The following is a 20,162-nucleotide window of genomic DNA, read 5'->3' on the forward strand; positions in this document are numbered from 1 at the left end:
ATGATGATTAGCTGACCTTCACAAATCAGTCAATGGTGTACAGTTGGGGTCAGGAATATCATCCGGTTGGGCCAGGAGAAAGTGAGGGTTGGGAGAGCGGGTTGAGTCACTTCCTCTCCGAAAAGTGAGAATGTTTGCTTTCAGTCGCTAAGGAAATGACTGCATGGGCCTGGAGAGAGTTCACAGGCTGCTCTCACATTTCTCAGCCTCCGCTTCTCCCCCTCACAGCGACATCCACTGCCAAGACACACTTGCACAAAACACACACATGCAAACTCACAATTGAATCAAACAAAAACTCACAGGAGCACACAAAAATAGAACCCAGTCGAGATGTAACATAAAAACACCTACTCAGGCACCTTCACTCACACCCCAACTAAACGAATAAGACTATCAGAGGTCTGATCACTGACTGCCACTCATACACATGACAGGATGTGAGGGAGTCACAGCTATAGGGGGGTGTACTTCATTGCCTAATTTCTTTAGTCCCATGGAGTCCAAAGGAATTCCAGTTATTTCTGTTCCGAAACAGACACGATACACACTGGGGGAAATTGTGTGAAATTGCCCCCTTTGTAAACTCTATAGTTATTATTTACAAACCAAGTAGTAAGGCTACTGTGACTCATTACAACACATTCATCTTCCATATCAAGACAATCCTCGTGTGGGATGACTGTGAAAGCCAGAACCCCACCAGACTGGGACAGTGGTACCAGTGGGACAGACGGGTAGACCACAGGGCCAGGGAAGGGTGGAGGCTGTGGGCCTACAGACATCACAGAGATCAGCACTCACATTTCAGTGGGACTGGGCAAACAAGGAGGGACTGCTGTGCGTAAGTCTGACAAGGCATGGACGTGTTTGGCTGTGGTTGGCAGGGTTTTTCTATTTATCTAACCTTTGTATGCTACTGGTTTTCCATGAGCCTGATTGTTAAATATGGTGCTTCTCCAGTCATATTCTGTGACTTAGTCTACTCGCATGTCATCAACATTTATGATGAGGGCCCTGTGGAAAAAGTAGGGAATGGGTGGCTGTTTTTCTGTGTGCAATTACACAAGAATGTCATTATAATCAATCCAGGGGGACGGTGTGTGTCATTGTTTGTGAGTGGTCTTTAGGTGAGGGTGTCCGCAGGGCCATATCCGTCAGGGAAGGGAGCAGGGTCACTACTCTGGTTGCATGGCTGGAAAACGAGTGTGACTCAAAAGCACAGGGCCGCCCGCCACCACAACACCAGTCTGACCAGACCAGAGGTCACAAGAGGACACTTTTCAACTCTGCCTCTGTTAACCAAGAACATCTTACATTTAATATGCCTGCGCTCCACTGTTGACTTGAAATTCTACTGCCACTAATCCTTATAAACCTTGTGAAAAATAGTGCAAGCTCAAGCCCTCATAGCAAGATCAAGAAATATTCCGTTATTGATTACATACAGTGCATTCGGAAAGTATTCAGGCCCCTTGACTTTTTCACATTTTGTTACGTTACAGCCTTATTCTAAAATGGATTAAATAAAACATTTTCCTCATCAATCTACACACAATACCCCATAATGACAAAGCGAAAACAGGTTTTTAGATTTTTGAGCAAATTTATTACAAATAAAAAACAAATACCTTATTTACATAAGTATTCAGACCCTTTGCTATGTGACTCGAAATTGAGCTCAGGTGCATCATGTTTCCATTGATCATCCTTGAGATGTTTCTACAACTTGAAAGGAGTCCACCTGTGGTAAATTCAATTGATTGGACATGATTTGGAAAGGCACACACCTGTCTATGTAAGGTCCTACAGTTGACAGTGAATGTCAGAGCAAAAACGTAGCCATGATGTCGAAGGAATTGTGCGTAGAGCTCTGAGGTCAGGATTGTGTCGAGGCACAGATCTGGGGAAGGATACCAAAATATTTCTGCAGCATTGAAGGTTCCCAAGAACACAGTGGTCTCCATAATTCTGAAATGGAAGAAGTTTGGAACCACCAAGACACTTCCTAGGGCTGGCCGCCCGGCCAAACTGAGCAATCGGGAGAGAAGGGCCTTGGTCAAGAAGGTGACCAAGAACCCGATGGTCACTCTGACAGAGCTCCAGAGTTCCTCTGTGGAGAACCTTCCAGAAGGACAACCATCTCTGCAGCCCTCCACCAAACCAGGCCTTTATGGTAGAGTGGCCAGACGGAAGCCACTCCTCAGTAAAAGGCACATGACAGCCCGTTTGGAGTTTGCCAAAAGGCACCTAAAGGACTCTCAGACCATGAGAAACAAGATTCTCTGGTCTGAGGAAACCAAGATTGAACTCTTTGGCCTGAATGCTAAGCGTCACGTCTGGAAGAAACCTGGCACCATCCCTACGGTGAAGCATGGTGGTGGCAGAATCATGCTGTGGGGATGTTTTTCAGCGGCAGGGACTGGGAGATTAGTCAGGATCGAGGGAAAGATGAACGGAGCAAAGTACAGAGAGATCCTTGATGAAAACCTGCTCCAGAGCGTTCAGGACATCAAACTGGGGCAAAGGCTCACCTTCCAACAGGACAACGACCCTAAGCACACAGCCAAGACATTACATTTACATTTACGTCATTTAGCAGACGCTCTTATCGAGAGCGACTTACAAATTGGTGCATTTTTTTGGGGGTGGGGTTGGGTAAGGGGGGGTAATATGATTACTTTATCCTATCCCAGGTATTCCGTAAAGAGGTGGGGTTTCAAGTGTCTCCGGAAGGTGGTGAGTGACTCCGCTGTCCTGGCATCGTGAGGGAGCTTGTTCCACCATTGGGGTGCCAGAGCAGCGAACAGTTTTGACTGGGCTGAGCGGGAACTGTGCTTCCGCAGAGGTAGGGGGGCCAGCAGGCCAGAGGTGGATGAACGCAATGCCCTCGTTTGGGTGTAGGGACTGATCAGAGCCTGAAGGTACGGAGGTGCCGTTCCCCTCACAGCTCCGTAGGCAAGCACCATGGTCTTGTAGCAGATGCGAGCTTCAACTGGAAGCCAGTGGAGTGTACGGAGGAGCGGGGTGACGTGAGAGAACTTGGGAAGGTTGAACACCAGACGGGCTGCGGCATTCTGGATGAGTTGTAGGGGTTTAGTGCCAAGCTTGTAGCTTTATACCGAAGAAGACTCGAGGCTGTAATGGCTGCCAAAGGTGCTTCAACAAAGTACTGAGTAAAGGGTCTGAATACTTATGCAAAATTTTCTAAAAATCTGTTTTTGCTTTGTCATTATGGGTTTTGTGTGTAGATTGATGAAAAAACAACTATTTAATCCATTTTAGAATAAGGCTGTAACGTAACAAAATGTGGAAAAAAGTCAAGGGGTCTGAATACTTTCTGAAAGCACTGTACAATAATAACAATAACTAAGAACACAATATGAACCAAGGCCCTTTAATAGGTATAGTTTAACATTAAGACAAAGTAACTGGATGCATCAGATGGGTCAAAAATACATTTAAAACACAGGAGGAGGACAGATCATAACAAAATCCTGTTCTTTACCATTTCATACCAAATTCTTAGCAGGAAGAAAAATTTGACATTTTGCTAAAAATTGACGTGCAAAAATAACCACTGAACGCGGTACATGACCCTGTTGCTTTGGGTCCAGAGAACCCACTACATATGCTGGATGTAACTCCAGCTGTGCATTTTAAAGTATATTCTCAGTATTGTCAACCTATTTAGAGGGGATTTAAATTGGTAATGTACATTTTCCATAATTGCAGATGGACCAGTTTACAAGGATAATACACTGGGACAGAGATTGACAGCTAAAAGCCTGAAACTAAATGTGCTCTGTTCTAATCAGACAAACACTCCTTCAGATAGAGATTGTTTCCATTTTCTCTCTGAAAGGGCCAATCAATACCAGGAAGAATTGGAACAATTGCAAGTGATTACATATTTACATTTCATGGTGGCATTAATAGTTAAAGGTACATTCAGCAATATGACGTGACTATAAATAGCGACTTCTGACAAAGAGAGCAGGAAGAAAGAAGCTAATCTGGGCAGCATTACCACACAGCTATCATACTGCATGAGAGAGTATGGAACTCCTGGCTTGTACAAATATATGCAGCTGTTTATCACTATATCTGTGTGGGTGGGTGCTAACAAGCAGTGGTGTAAAGTACTTAAGTAAAAATACTTTAAAGTACTACATAAATCGTTTTTTGGGGTATCTGTACTTTACAATTTATATTTTGGACAACTTGGTTTTACTTTTACTTCACTACATTCCTAAAGGAAATAATGTACTTTTTACTCCATACATTTCCCCTGACACCCAAAAGTACTCGTTACAGTTTGAATGCTTAGCAGGACAGGAAAATGGTCCAATTCACACACTTATCAAGAGAACATTCCTGGTCATCCCTACTGCCTCTGATCTGGCAGACTCACTAAACACAAATTATTTGTTTGTAAATTATGTCTGAGTGTTGGAGTGTGCCCCTGGCTATCCGTAAATTAATAAAACACGAAAAATGTGCCCTCTGGTTTGCTTAATATAAGGAATTTCAAATTATTTATACTTTTACAATTGATACTTCAGTATATTTTAGCAATTACATTTACTTTTGATACTTACAGTGGCTTGCGAAAGTATTCACCCCCCTTGGCATTTTTCCTATTTTGTTGCCTTACAACCTGGAATTAAAATGGATTTTGGGGGGGTTTGTATCATTTGATTTACACAACATGCCTACCACTTTGAAGATGCAAAATATTTTTGTGTGTGAAACGAACAAGAAATAAGACCCAAAAAAAGAAAACTTGAGCGTGCATAACTACTCACCTCCCCAAAGTCAATACTTTGTAGAGCCACCTTTGGCAGCAATTACAGCTGCAAGTCTCTTGGGGTATGTCTCTATAAGCTCCCAAGTGGTGCAGTGGTCTAAGGCACTGCATCTAAGTGCTTGAGGCGTCACTACAGACCACCTGGTTCGATTCCAGGCTGTATCACAACCGGCCGTGATTGGGAGTCCCATAGGGCGGCGCACAATTGGCCCAGCGTTGTCCGGGTTTGGCCGGTGTAGGCCGTCATTGTAAATAATAATTTGTTCTTAAATGACTTGCCTAGTTAAATAAAGATTTAAAAAATAAATAATAATAAGCTTGGCACATCTAGCCACTGGGATTTTTGCCCATTCTTCAAGGCAAAACAGCTCCAGCTCCTTCAAGTTGGATGGGTTCCGCTGGTGTACAGCAATATTTAAGACATCCCACAGATTCTCAATGGGATTGAGGTCTGGGCTTTGACTAGGCCATTCCAAGACATGTAAATGTTTCCCCTTAAACCATTCGAGTGTTGCTTGAGCAGTATGCTTAGGGTCATTGTCCTGCTGCTAGGTGAACCTCCATCCCAGTCTCAAATCTCTGGAAGACAGAAACAGGTTTCCCTCAATAATTTTCCTATATTTAGTGCCATCCATTATTCCTTCAATTCTGACCAGTTTCCCAGTCCCTGCTGATGAAAAACATCCCCACAGCATGATGCTGCCACCACCATGCTTCACTGTGGGGATGGTGTTCTCGGGTGATGAGAGGTGTTGGGTTTGCGCCAGACATAGCGTTTTCCTTGATGGCCAAAAAGCTCAATTTTAGTCTCATCTGACCAGAGTACCTTCTTCCATATGTTTGTGGAGTCTCCCACATGCCTTTTGGCGAACACCAAACATGTTTGGTTATTTATTTCTTTAAGCAATGGCTTTTTTCTGGCCACTCTTCCGTAAAGCCCAGCTCTGTGGAGTGTACGGCTTAAAGTGGTCCTATGGACAGATACTCCAATCTCCGCTGTGGAGCTTTGCAGCTCCTTCAGGGTTATCTTTGGTCTCTTTGTTGCCTCTCTGATTAATGCCCTCCTTGCCTGGGCCGTGAGTTTTGGTGGGCAGATCTCTCTTGGCAGGTTTGTTGTGGTGCCATATTCTTTCCATTTTTAATAATGGATTTAATGTTGCTCCGTGGGATGTTCAAAGTTTCAGATATTTTTGTATAACCCAACCCTGATCTGTACTTCTCCACAACTTTGTCCCTGACATGTTTGTAGAGCTCCTTGTTCTTCATGGTGCTGCTTGCTTGGTGGTCCCCCTTGCTTAGTGGTGTTGCAGACTCTGGGGCCTTTCAGAACAGGCGTATATATACTGAGATCATGTGACACTTAGATTGCACACAGGTGGACTTTATTTAAATAATGATGTGACTTCTGAAGGTAATTGGTTGCACCAGATCTTATTTAGGGGCTTCATAGAAAACATATGCACGCACCACTTTCCGTGATTTATTTTTGTGAATTGTTTGACAAGTTATTTTTTTAATTTCACTTCACCAATTTGGACTATTTTGTGTATGTCCATTACATGAAATCCAAATAAAAATCAATTTAAATTACAGGTTGTAATGCAACAAAATAGGAAAAACGCCAAGGGGGCTGAATACTTTTGCAAGGCACTGTAAGTATATTTAAAACCAAATACTTTTAGACTTTTACTCAAGTAGTATTTTACTGGGTGACTGACTTTTACTTGAGTCATTTTCTATTATGGTATCTTTACTTTTACTCAAGTATGACAATTGGGTACTTTTCCCACCACTGCTAACAAGGCCTTGCGCTCTCTCTGAAGTTATTGCACCGCTGTTCATGGTAAAATCACATCACTGAGTCTCTGTCACCATGGCGGTGGCATTAATAGTAGCAAACTAACTATTGTTACAATTCCATAATATGGTCTTTGGACATGGTTGCATATAACTCCATTCCATATCAAAATACATTTGACGAGCACCTTAAAAGATGAGTATCTCCAGCAGACAACGCTGATACACACCAGGTAGGTTGTGGAGTTGTATGGAAGAAGGGGGACATGATACATGGGTACATTTCATATTCTATAAACTACTTTCACATTTCTAAGATTATAAAGCACTAAAGGATATGTCAGGGGGTCAGACAGGCACATGAAGTGTCTCTGAAATGAATAGGCTACCCTGGTCACGTGACAATACTTAGGATGTAGATAGATAGCCTGTTTCTCAGGGATGGAATTTTAGACTTCCTCACACAGTACAGTAATGGAATAGGAAGACTAATGTCATGTTTCTAATGCTGTAGACAGAAGGATGTGCCCATCCTACACACAGTCCACATCGTCCCCATCAGCTCCCCACTCATCAAACCTCATCTGAGGGGAGGGGGCAGCAGGGTGGAGGCTGTTGATGTTGTCCAGGGCGTCTGGGTCCGGCTCCTCTCCCAGGCCTGCCTCCATGTCTCCAGACTCCTCACGGTGAGTGCGGACATGCTTGCGCAGTGCCGCAGGCTCCTTGAAGGTGCGGTTACAGAAGGGGCAGACGCAGGGCTTCTCTCCGGTGTGGATGCGCTGGTGGTGCTTCAGGTGCTGCAGTCGGCTCAGACGCTTGCCACATATGGCGCACACGTAGGGCTTGTCACCAGTGTGGGTGCGCTGGTGCTTGCGCAGGCCATCTAAATGGCGGAAGATTTTAGGACATTCAGAGCAGGAGTAGGGCTTCTCGCCTGTGTGAATTCGAAGATGGGTTTTCAAGGCCCCTGACTCACGGAAGCGGCGGCCACACACCCCACACGGGTAGGGCTTCTCTCCTGTGTGGATGCGGATGTGCTTCTTCAGGCTGGAAATGAGGCGGAAGGTCTTCCCACACTCCAGACAGTGGTGGGGGCGATCTGCATCTGGGTCTCCTGGAGAGGTGGACGGTCCTGCTATCTCTCCCGCCCTACCTGGGGACATGCTGTCCCTTCCCACTGCTCCAGGAGCCCTCAACACCGCTTTCTGTCCTGCCAGTTCACCCTGAGCCGAACCACCAGTGGCGGTACGCGGCCTCATGGGTTTTGGGTGACGAAGAGAGTAGCTGCCGGAGCGCGATGACCCATCCTGCTCCACCACATGGATATATCCCAGATCACCCACATTCTGGGCCGTCTGCTCACCACCGCCGCCAGCACCCCCGGCGCTCCTTGGCCCTGGCCCTCTCCTGCAGGCCTGCCCTGGACCTGAACTTGGACCAGGCCCCTGCTCTTCTTTGATCTCAAATCTCGTTCCTCCTTCTCGTGTCCCCTGTTGCTGCCTCCTCTCATCTGTTTAGTACAAAATAACAGAAAGGGGTATAAGCAAAGACATTCAATGTTTCAATTCATTCCAAATGAAAGGCATGAAGCTACAACACAAACTACATGACCAAACGTATGTGGACACCTGCTCATCAAAGATCTCATTCCAAAATCATGGGCATTAATATGGAGTTTGTCCCCCCTTTGCTGCTATAACAGCCTACACTCTTCTAGGAAGGATTTCCACTAGATGTTGGAACATTGCTGCGGGGACTTGCTTCCATTCAGCCATAAGAGCGCTAGTGAGGTTGGGCACTGATGTTGGGCGATTAGGCCTGGCTCGCAGTCGGCGTTCCAATTCATCCCAAAGGTGTTCAATGGGGTTGAGTTCAGGGCTCTGTACAGGCCAGTCAAGTTCTTCCACACAGATCTCGACAAACCATTTCTGTATGGACCTCCCTTTGTGCACTAGGGCATTGTCATGCTGAAACAGGAAAGGGCCTTCCCCAAACTGTTGCCACAAAGTTGGAAGCACAGAATCATCTAGAATGTCATAGCGTTAAGATTTCCCTTCATTGGAACTATGGGCCCTAGCCCGAACCATGGAAAACAGCCCCAGACCATTACTCCACCTCCACCAAACTTTACAGTTGGCACTATGTATTGGGGCAGGTAGCGTTCTCCTGGCATCCGCCAAACCCAGATTTGTCAGTCGGACTGCCAGATGGTGAAGCGTGATTCATCACTCCAGAGAACGCGTTTCCACTGCTCCAGAGTCCAATGGCGGCAAGCTTTACACCACTCCAGCCGACGCTTGACATTGTGCATGGTGATCTTAGGCTTGGGTGCAGCTGCTCGGCCATAGAAACCCATTTCATGAAACTCCCGACTAAAAGTTATTGTGCGGATGTTGCTTCCAGAGGCAGTTTGGAACATGGTAGTGAGTGTCGCAACCGAGGACCGATGATTTTAACGCGCTACGCATTTCAGCAGTCCTGTTCTGTGAGTGTGTGTGGCCTACCACTTCGTGGCTGAGCCGTTGTTGCTCCTAGACATTTCCACTTCACAATAACAGCACTTACAGTTGACCGGGGCAGCTCTAGCAGGGCAGAAATGTGACTAATTGACTTGTTGGAAAGGTGGCATCCTATGACGGTGCCATGTTGAAAGTCACTGAGCTCTTCAGTAAGGCCATTCTCCTGCCTATGTTTTTCTATGGAGATTGCATGGCTGTGTGCTCGATTTTATACACCTGTCAGCAACGGGCATGGCTGAAATAGCCGAATCGACTGATTTGAATGGGTGTTCACATACTTTTGTATATATAGTGTAGGTAGTGATATTCTCTATTTTTATATCTACATATATACATAGGATTGCCTTATGACAAATGGGAATAATTTACCTGGCCGGCTGGGGTCGGAGCAGATGTTAGGTGCGTTGGCAGCATAGGAGTCCATAGAATGGTTGGTCACAGAGCCGTCTGGTTGGATAGAGAGCTGACACATTTTATAGTCATCCCTGGAGTCGTACCCATGCAGAGACTCACTGAGAGAGCCACCCATCTCTAGGTCGACCCCGGAAACACACCGGCCGTCCGCGCCGTTGACATTTCGGTGGCTCTGGCGGTCCCTGTCCATACTTGTGTTCATAGAGCCAATAGATGTGAGAGAGGGGGCGAAAACTGACTGACCCATGGTCTGTGCACCAGGGAATGGAATTTGCAACTGGTCAATTAACTTTTGGGCGCTGCTAAGGCATTCCTGCAACGTCCTCAATTCCACTTTGAGTCTTTCGTTCTCCTGCTCCTTGTTAACCAGCTCTTGTTGCGTCTCGTTGAGCACAAGTACTACCTCGCCCAAGAGGGTATCCACAGCAGCGGATAACGTGGTTCGAATGGTCGGGGCTAATCGTGTCTTGAGTGAGGATACAGTCATGTTGCCCTGGCATGCTTGGTGCGCATACTCAGCCTTCTCTACTTTACGATCATAACAAGACTCAGTCCCAGCTCGGTTTGGGGCGTTGATTATACTTTGTTTACGATTAGCACCACCGGCTGTGCTATTGCTATTCAACGGAGAATCCATGCCGCTGTTACTATTTCCTCGCCTGGAGGCCATAGCTAGCTAACTACAGTAGCTAACGTTACTGCGCTGGCCAGCTGGCGCCGCCTGAGAATGCCGCCTGAGACTAGCTAATAGTTAAAACGTGAAAGAGAAATATTTCGCTGTAAGCAAACCCAACTAGGTACCGGTCACTATGCCAATAAATCATGTAATTAGCTAGCTCACTAGCTAAGGCCGAAAAAATAAGCTACCGTTCCTGTTAGCTGGCAAGCAAGCTAACGTTAGCTAGCTAGTTGACTGCGTGCTGCTAGTTAGCCAAGATACTGACGGTGATGAATGGAAATGTTCTGCCAAATTCAGCAACAGAAGTTTGTTTTTGTTTATATTAACAGCGTGTCTGGAGTAAACTTGCACTATAATCTAATACAGCGCTATGCTAGTCCCAATGCCAACCGCCGTTCGACGTCCATCTTCTATTTCTAGATAGGGGCGTTTCACCGTCGCATATGAATGACGTGTCCTCTGGTACATGCAATGGAAGCGTCCTCTGCCCAGGTGTTGCTGACGGATGCCATTTCTTGCAACGCCTGTTAGGCATTTTCAGTATCAGCGAACCACATCATATGTTATAGCAATCAATTCAATTCAATTCAATTCAAGAGGCTTTATTGGCATGGGAAACACATGTTTACATTGCCAAAGCAAGTGAAATGGATAAACAAAAGTGAAATAAACAATAAAAAGTTAACAGTAAATATTACTCAAACAAGTTCCAAAAGAATAAAGACATTTCAAATGTCATATTATGTCTATATACAGTGTTGTAACGATGTGCAAATAGTTAAAGCAATCTCTAACTCGATGATACAGTCAATAACGTAGCATGCAAAAATTGCTTGATGCATGCAACGTCTGAGCAGGGGAACGCCACCAATGACTGGCTACATTTTATTTTCACAGAGTTTCTAAACCCAGAGGCGCAACATCCGGGAACCCTTGCGAAACAGACCAGGCCAGGGTTTGGGGTTTAAAAAGTCAATGAGAGAAGTGAAAAATTATTCCATAGTTGTTCTTTTTCTCGAAATCTAAAGGCACAACCTAGATTCGAGCCAGTGTCTAAAGTAGTTGAATATGTTATTACTCCAACCTCGTGAAAGTGACAAATTGACATGTTTTCAATTTAGTCAAAAACAACTTTATATCGAAATAGTGCCTTTGATTTGACGGCCTGCACATTCGCAGTTCGGCGCGAGACGACCGTTAGACCCAATGTCGTGTTTCTATGCATGAGCCTAGCTAGGCAACTCGCCATCGCCTACAAGTGCTACACGGGACTCTCAGCTGCCATGGGGTCCCAGAGAGGAGGGACAACAGGAGGCTGAACCATGGTCGTCTCGGCGAGTATGGGGCTATCAGGAGCAGCCGGTGGCCCTTCAAGCTGACCCTGTCTAGCGTAGCTGTGATCAGGGAAAATGGTGGGAAAGCATTACGTGTCGTTGCCAGCCAATCGTGAGCGAGGGCTTCCAAACCCAGAGGGCCTGGAGTGTCCGACATCGATAACCAGCTGGGACAATGAGTGTTCTCCTGAGATGCAAACAGATCCACCTGCACTCTCCCAAACCTTTCCCACAGCTGTAGCACCACCTGAGGGTGTAGACTCCAGTCCCCTTCTGGCGGGCCATTTCTCTAAAGCATGTCCGCTGCCCAGTTCAGGACCCCGGGGATGTATGCTTCCCGCAGTGACGCTAAGCGCTTCCGAGCCATTTCGTGGAGGTGCCGTGAGCTCAGTGCCCCCTGGTGATTAATATACGCCACTACTGGGGTGTTGTCTGATCTGACCATCCCCTCCAAGTAGGGCAGGAACTTTTGGAGTGCCAGGCGAACCGCCCTGAGCTCCAGCACATTGATGTGCTCGCCACTCCATGCGGGGCTCCAGCGTCCGCTCTCTGCCATGCCTCTTAACACTGCCCCCTAACCCGCTAGCGAGGCATCGGTGCACACTAGATCCCTGCGGTGGACTCTGTTCAGTGTCACTCCCTCCAACAGGAAGGAGTGAGAGTACCATTTCAACAGAGTCCTCACACATGCATTCATCATAGCTGACGATGTCTGTGTCGTCTCTGGTGCCACATGGTGAGAGTTGAACCATCGCTGGAGTGGCCTGAAGTGAAGAAGGCTCAGCGGAATCAGCAGAGGAGCCGACGTGAGTAGGCCGAGGAACTTCTGACACTGTAATTTGGACACGGCTCGTCCAAGCCGAAGACAGTCTAGGTAGGCCTGTATCTTCCCCAATCTCACCTGAGGGAGATATGCAATATAATATAATGTGAGTATTTCACGTGTGTGAGAACGTAGGCCTACATTTCAAGGGATGTATAAGTTAATAAAATGTGCCCATTGATTCTTGAAGAATATAACTTATAAATGCCTAATGAGTTTAGTTCAACTGTCGTACTCCATCAGAATCCAAAAGATACGCTTGTTTTACTCCAATTTTTGTAAACAAAGTATAGAGAGAGGTTTCATTTCTCCAGCCACATCCCTCAGCTTTTTACTGAAACAGGGGCGGGGAAGACACTTTGTTATTCTTTATACTGCTAATTGCCGCTTTCGTTTTTAACCTAAAAACTAGTTAGGACTTCTGTACAGAGCAGGTGGGATAGGTAGCTAGCTAACGATAGCTAGGACACCGGTAGACAGTGTCCTTCGCCCCCACCTGTCAGGCACTGCTTTCCCGCAGTTCTGTTAACAATGGTGAGGGCAGGTGTTCGGCAGGTGGGAGCAAAGAACACGGTGTGCTAACTTGTTAGCTAGCAAGCTAGGAGGACTCCGGTACACAGCAGTCGCTAGCTAGGACACCGGTAGACACTGAGCTTCACCCCCCTCAAAAACGTAGTTACCTCTGGTTCGTCCAGCCATCCCTATAGGGAAAATGAATCGGGAAAGAATAGGGTTTTGGGATAAACTGCTAAAATCAGGTCTGACGTTAACAGGCTTAGGAGATCTTATACGTTTTGTTCTATGAGATAATATCAGTCAGTTAACATGACCTTTATGAATGATGAAGCCTTTATGTGCTTTTATTACATAAATGCAAAAAAAATCACATAAAGTGATGTTAGCTGATGAAGATTATCTCATAGAACAAAACGTATAAGATCTCAAAAGCCTGTGTTTACCACAGACCTTATTTTTGGCATTTATACAAAAACCCTACAAAAACGCTATTTTACCCCCCATAGGCTTTGTCCAACGAAGCATGGCGGAGTTAGTGCCTACAAAAAGACGCCATTACTATTTCTCTCTATTGCCCATCTCTCCTGTAACTTCTCGCAGGCTAATGCCGGGTTCACATACTAGTCGGAACTAGGAAACACGTACATTTCAGAATTAGCAAGTTGGAAATTTCCCAGTTTCCTAGTTCCGACTAGTACGTGAACGCCACATAACACCCAAGACTAGCTAGCATGATACTTGAAACCTATACTATAATTTAGTCACTAGACGGGTTAAGAAAAGGACATATGTTTGCAACCTTAAACTAAACACAACTCTACAACCGAAAAACACCTCCGGGTCCATATTTTTTTTTACTAACATCGAAGAAATTGATAACTCAGAGAAACATGGTCAGACTGTGCTGTTTGTTTTGTAGGGAGAAGGTCCTCCACACATTAGGAGCGTACTGACATCTCTAAGGCATTCTAGCTTCTGCGTAATCTGAGAAAATGGGCTCTCCCCTAGTAAGGGACGGGTATGAAGAACATTCAATTTACGGAGAGATTGTTGCCAAGTTTAGGCTGGTCGGTCTCTTCAATGAAGCAGTTACTATAACACAGCACCTTGTATACAATTGAATAGATTATGTGCACTGTTCCCCAAAGTTTTGATGGATCTCCCAATAACAAACCAGCCCCACTAGAGAAACTTGCTTGTGTTCCGAATGTGACTTTTCAGAGCCAGAGCTCTTCTGACTACCGTGAAAGTGAAACCAAATGGTTCAGACAGTCACACAATGAAGGTTACGTATGTAACCACGGTTATGTGAGCTATTGGATCACTCCAATATGGTATCCTTCTGCGCGGCTGGATACATTCAGAGTAAGAATTTCAATTTAGTCTCGTGTACCAGGTAGTGCTGCGGCTGACCCCCTTAAATAGCTGCCACCACTACTTCCACCTCGTGTCCTTTTAGAGGCGCCGTAAATCACTGACAGAGGATTGGAGTGATCCAATAGCTCACATAACCGTGGTTACATACGTAACCTTCGTTATGTAGCACTATATTGGATCACACCAATATGGTATCACAATACCAGATTAATCGGTGAACTAGGTAAGGGCCAGACAGAGAGCAAAGTCCCGTAGGACTGAGCTCAGGGCAGTCATAGTTGCTATGTCCCTCCGTCCCCACTCAGGGAAGAGGAGGCAACACCCAGCACAGCCGTTGACGGGGATAACAATGACTCGATAGTACCTAGAAAAAAGTGCTAGACGATGCCCAACTGGCCAAGGAGCAAATGTCATTGAGGGGAACTCCTCGGAGCAGTGCCCACGATGTAGCTACTCCTCTAGTAGAATGCGCCACTAGAGCAGATGGCAGAGACCGGCTGGCCAGCCGATATGCTGTAGTATTAGTGTCCACAATCCAATGTGAGAGTCTTTGGCCCAGATCTCTGGCCCAGAACTCTCTCACCATAGCAAACGAATAGCCTCTTAGTGGAGGTAATAACCAACAGGAATGCCACCTTCATGGATAGGTACTTCAAAGTCATCGACTCTAGGGGCTCGAGGGCGGCTTAGAAAGCACTGACAGCACCACGTCAATGTTCCAGTTTGCCGCCGAGCGGGCCATTGCTGGACACAGACGTCAAACTCCCTCTTGGCCTTCGTCATGGCATGCAGAGTTAGCGGCTAAATACATTCTCAATGTGGATGCCGCTCGGCCCGCATCGAGCAGTGACTGTGAAATTGGTAAAAGCATTTGCACATATGGCTCTCAAACCAGGAACAGAATATGCCCCACAACATTTGATATGACGCATTGGTGGAAGAAACCATGGCGCTCCGTAACGTGTTCACCACATTGTCCTGAGGCCAAGCCCGAAGCTGGAGGCGGTCCGGATCCGGATGCCACAGTGTCCCCCCAGCCTGATTAGAAGGTTGGGCCTCAAGGGCAGCTGCCATGGGGTCCCCGAGAGGAGAGACAACAGAAGGCTGAACCATGGTAGTCTCGGCCAGCATGGAGCTATTTACATTTTTTACATTTTTAGTCATTTAGCAGACGCTCTTATCCAGAGCAACTTACAGTTAGCTATCAAGACCAGCTGGTGGCCAATCAAGATTACCCTGTCTAGCGTAGCTGTGATCAGGATAAATGGTGGGAAAGCGTAAAGCAGCGTTGCTGGCCAATCGTGAGCGAGGGCGTCCAGACCCAAAGGTTCCGACATCGAGAACCAGCTGGAGCAATAAGTGTTCTCCTGAAATGCAAACAGGTCCACCTGTGCTTTCCTGAATCTGTCCCAAAGCTGTAGCACCACCTGAGGGTGTAGACTCTAGTCCCTCCCCCGGCGGGCCGTCTCTCGAGAGCATGTCCGCTGCATTGTTCAGGACCCCAAGGGTATGTGCTGCTCGCAGCAATGCCAAGCGGGTCTGGGCCCACGGCAAGAGCTCCCGAGCCATTGAATCAGGAAATGCTGTCCTACCAGGTAGGGCTGGAACTGTTAAAGAGCTAGGCGAACCACCCTGAGTTCCATTTTCTTTAACCAATTATGTTCTTTAATGCAAGGCCGACAGACAAGTTCCTTACTTTTTCCCCCTTCCACTTTCCTCTTCCATTTTTGCGGTAATGCTGCAATTATTTGGTTGTAATTTTGGGTAGAGCAGACATTTCCATATGTTTTTGTTAGCTGCATGTGCGACATAACTCCACCAGTCCTACCGATGATATCATTTACGAAGATTATACATTTTTTAAACATTTTGTCAAAAACAAAAGGTGCAAGACGGATTGATTGATTTGATTGAATTTATTTGACAAGTTGTAAAATACATACAGTGAGGGGAAAAAGTATTTGATCCCCTGCTGATTTTGTACGTTTGCCCACTGACAAAGAAATGATCAGTCTATAATTTTAATGGTAGGTTTATTTGAACAGTGAGAGACAGAATAACAACAAAAAAATCCATAAAAACGCATGTCAAAAATGTTATAAATTGATTTGCATTTTAATGAGGGAAATAAGTATTTGACCCCTCTGCAAAACATGACTTAGTACTTGGTGGCAAAACCCTTGTTGGCAATCACAGAGGTCAGACGTTTCTTGTAGTTGGCCACCAGGTTTACACACATCTCAGGAGGGATTTTGTTCCACTCCTCTTTGCAGATCTTCTCCAAGTCATTAAGGTTTCGAGGCTGACGTTTGGCAACTCAAACCTTCAGCTCCCTCCACAGATTTTCTATGGGATTAAGGTCTGGAGACTGGCTAGGCCACTCCAGGACCTTAATGTACTTCTTGAGCCACTCCTTTGTTGCCTTGGCTGTGTGTTTTGGGTCATTGTCATGATGGAATACCCATCCACGACCCATTTTCAATGCCCTGGCTGAGGGAAGGAGGTTCTCACCCAAGATTTGACGGTAAATGGCCCCGTCCATCGTCCCTTTGATGCGATGAAGTTGTCCTGTCCCCTTAGCAGAAAAACACCCCCAAAGCATAATGTTTCCACCTCCATGTTTGACGGTGGGGATGGTGTTCTTGGGGTCATAGGCAGCATTCCTCCTCCTCCAAACACGGCGAGTTGAGTTGATGCCAAAGAGCTCGATTTTGGTCTCATCTGACCACAACACTTTCACCCAGTTCTCCTCTGAATCATTCAGATGTTCATTGGCAAACTTCAGACGGCCCTGTACATGTGTTTTCTTGAGCAGAGGGACCTTGCGTGCACTGCAGGATTTCAGTCCTTCACGGCGTAGTGTGTTACCAATTCTTTTCTTGGTGACTATGGTCCCAGCTGCCTTGAGATCATTGACAAGATCCTCCCGTGTAGTTCTGGGCTGATTCCTCACTGTTCTCATGATCATTGCAACTCCACGAGGTGAGATCTTGCATGGAGCCCCAGGCTGAGGGAGATTGACAGTTATTTTGTGTTTCTTCCATTTGCGAATAATCGCACCAACTGTTGTCACCTTCTCACCAAGCTGCTTGGCGATGGTCTTGTAGCCCATTCCAGCCTTGTGTAGGTCTACAATCTTGTCCCTGAAATCTTTGGAGAGCTCTTTGGTCTTGGCCATGGTGGAGAGTTTGGAATCTGATTGATTGATTGCTTCTTTGGACAGGTGTCTTTTATACAGGTAAGAAGCTGAGATTAGGAGCACTCCCTTTAAGAGTGTGCTCCTAATCTCAGCTTGTTACCTGTATAAAAGACACTTGGGAGCCAGAAATCTTTCTGATTGAGAGGGGGTCAAATACTTATTTCCCTAATTAAAATGCAAATCAATTTATAACATTTTTGACATGCGTTTTTCTGGATTATTTTGTTGTTATTCTGTCTCTCACTGTTCAAATAAACCTACCATAAAAATTATAGACTGATCATTTATTTGTCAGTGGGCAAACGTACAAAATCAGCAGGGGATCAAATACTTTTTTCCCTCACTGTTCAGGGGGGTACCGGTGCAGAGTCAATGTGCGGGGGCACCGGCTAGTTGAGGTAGTTGAAGTAATATGTACATGTGGGTAGAGTTAAAGTGACTATACATAAATAATTAACAGAGTAGCTGCAGCGTAAAAAGATGGGGTGGGGGGTGGGGGTGGGGGGCAGTGCAAATAGTCCGGGTAGCCATGATTAGCTGTTCAGGAGTCTTATGGCTTGGGGGTAGAAGCTGTTGAGAAGTATTTTGGACATAGACTTGGCACTCCGGTACCGCTTGCCGTGCGGTAGCAGAGAGAACAGTCTATGACTAGGGTGGCTGGAGTCTTTGACAATTTTGAGGGCCTTCCTCTGACATCGCCTGGTATAGAGGTCCTGGATGGCAGGAAGCTTGGCCCCAGTGATGTACTGGGCCGTACGCACTACCCTCTGTAGTTCCTTGCGGTCGGAGGCCAAGCAGTTGCCATACCAGGCGGTGATGCAACCAGTCAGGATGCTCTCGATGGTGCAGCTGTATAATTTTTTGAGGATCTGAGGACCAATGCCAAATCTTTTCAGTCTCCTGAGGGGGAATAGGCTTTGTCGTGCCCTCTTCACGACTGTCTTGGTGTGTTTGGACCATGATAGTTTGTTGGTGATGTGGACACCAAGGAACTTGAAGCTCTCAACCTGTTCCACTACAGCCCCGTCGATGAGAATGGGGGCGTGCTCAGTCCTCTTTTTTTTCCTGTAGTCCACAATCATCTCCTTTGTCTTGGTCACGTTGAGGGAGAGGTTGTTATCCTGGCACCACACGACCAGGTCTCTGACCTCCTCCCTATAGGCTGTCTCATCGTTGTCGTTGATCAGGCCTACCACTGTTGTGTCGTCGGCAAACTTAATGATGGTGTTGGAGTCGTGCCTGGCCATGCAGTCATGGGTGAACAGGGAGTACAGGAGGGGACTGAGCACGCACCCCTGAGGGGCCCCTGTGTTGAGGATCAGTGTGGCAGATGTGTTGTTACCTACCCTTACCACCTGGGGGCGGCCCGTCAGGAAGTCCAGGATCCAGTTGCAGAGGGAGGTGTTTAGTCCCAGGATCCTTAGCTTAGTGATGAGCTTTGAGGGCACTATGGTGTTGAATGCTGAGCTGTAGTCAATGAATAGCATTCTCACGTAGGTGTTCGTCTTGTCCAGGTGAGAAAGGGCAGTGTGGAGTGCAATAGAGATTGCATCATCTGTGGATCTGTTGGGGTGGTATGCAAATTGGAGTGGGTCTAGGGTTTCTAGGATAATGGTGTTGATGTGAGCCATGACCAGCCTTTCAAAGCACTTCATGGCTACAGACGTCAGTGCTACGGGTCGGCAGTCATTTAGGCAGGTTATCTTAGTGTCCTTGGGCACGGGGACTATGGTGGTCTGCTTGAAACATGTTGGTATTACAGACTCAGTCAGGGACATGTTGAAAATGTCAGTGAAGACACTTGCCAGTTGGTCAGCACATGCTCGGAGTACACGTCCCGGTAATCCATCTGGCCCTGCGGCCTTGTGAATGTTGACCTGCTTAAAAGTCTTACTCACATCGGCTACAGAGAGCGTGATCACATAGTCATCCGGAACAGCTGGTGCTCTCATGCATGCTTCAGTGTTGCTTGCCTCGAAGCGAGCATAGAAGTGGTTTAGCTCGTCTGGAAGTCTTGTGTCACTGGGCAGCTCGCGGCTGTGCTTCCCTTTGTAGTCTGTAATAGTTTTCAAGCCCTGCCACAGGGCTTAGGTGGTAATTGTAATGGCAACATACAATGACAGACAAAAACATTTGTTTGTTTCATAACATGAGATAATTAGTACAATTTCCTTTTCATAATAAACAACAGGTACATCTCCCTTGTCTCACATACCCTTAATATATATAAAATACAGATGTGTAATAGCTGAAAAGAGAGTTTCCAAGGGGTAGGCACGTCCCCCGAACCCGAAGGCTAAAACCGGGAAGGTTCCGGTGAACAGACAAGTCACACAGACAACTAAGACAAACCATCAGCGCTGCAATACTGGTAACCCAAACCAAGTATCGCCCAGGTTGGTACACTGTCACAAGTAATAAAAACATGGACAACACCCAAACGAGATGGCACAAGCCAAACCGAGTGGGGGGACAGCAGAGCACCCTGATGGAGAGGCTGTCTAGCTAGCTGTTCCAAGCTATTGAATAGCTGCGGGTATACTTCTGCGCTTATACACTCTAACATAGAGCTCTTACCAAGCAAAACCTCTCTAGAATGAGCTGAGAAAAGGAAGAGGTGGAAGTAGTGTGGCGGCAGGTATTTAAGGGGTCAGCAGCAGCACTACCCTCTTCACTAAATCACCCTATTTAAGG

General features: G+C 46.4%; 1 protein-coding gene across 1 annotated transcript; it reads right to left on the reverse strand.

Moving 5' to 3' along the window:
- Positions 1 to 6,529: 6,529 nt before the first annotated feature.
- LOC121541216 (zinc finger protein 697-like) lies at positions 6,530 to 10,640 on the reverse strand. Its single transcript, XM_041850187.2, has 2 exons — positions 9,496 to 10,640; positions 6,530 to 8,117 (listed from the first exon to the last, which is right to left on the reverse strand). Exons 1-2 carry the CDS (start codon positions 10,208 to 10,210, stop codon positions 7,141 to 7,143), a joined length of 1,692 nt encoding a protein of 563 aa, XP_041706121.2. The 5' UTR covers positions 10,211 to 10,640; the 3' UTR covers positions 6,530 to 7,140.
- Between the last annotated feature and the right edge of the window lie 9,522 nt (positions 10,641 to 20,162).

The sequence above is a fragment of the Coregonus clupeaformis genome, chromosome 27 (genome assembly GCF_020615455.1).
Source record: "Coregonus clupeaformis isolate EN_2021a chromosome 27, ASM2061545v1, whole genome shotgun sequence".
NCBI classification, from domain to species: Eukaryota; Metazoa; Chordata; class Actinopteri; order Salmoniformes; family Salmonidae; genus Coregonus; species Coregonus clupeaformis.

Bases quoted from the DNA above. Each gene is read 5' to 3' on its own strand.
- LOC121541216 (XM_041850187.2), bottom strand. From the start codon at position 10,210: ATGGCCTCCAGGCGAGGAAATAGTAACAGCGGCATGGATTCTCCGTTG. The intron at 8,118-9,495 runs GTAAATTATTCC...TGTACTAAACAG, and splicing joins CTCCGACCCCAGCCGGCCAG to ATGAGAGGAGGCAGCAACAG.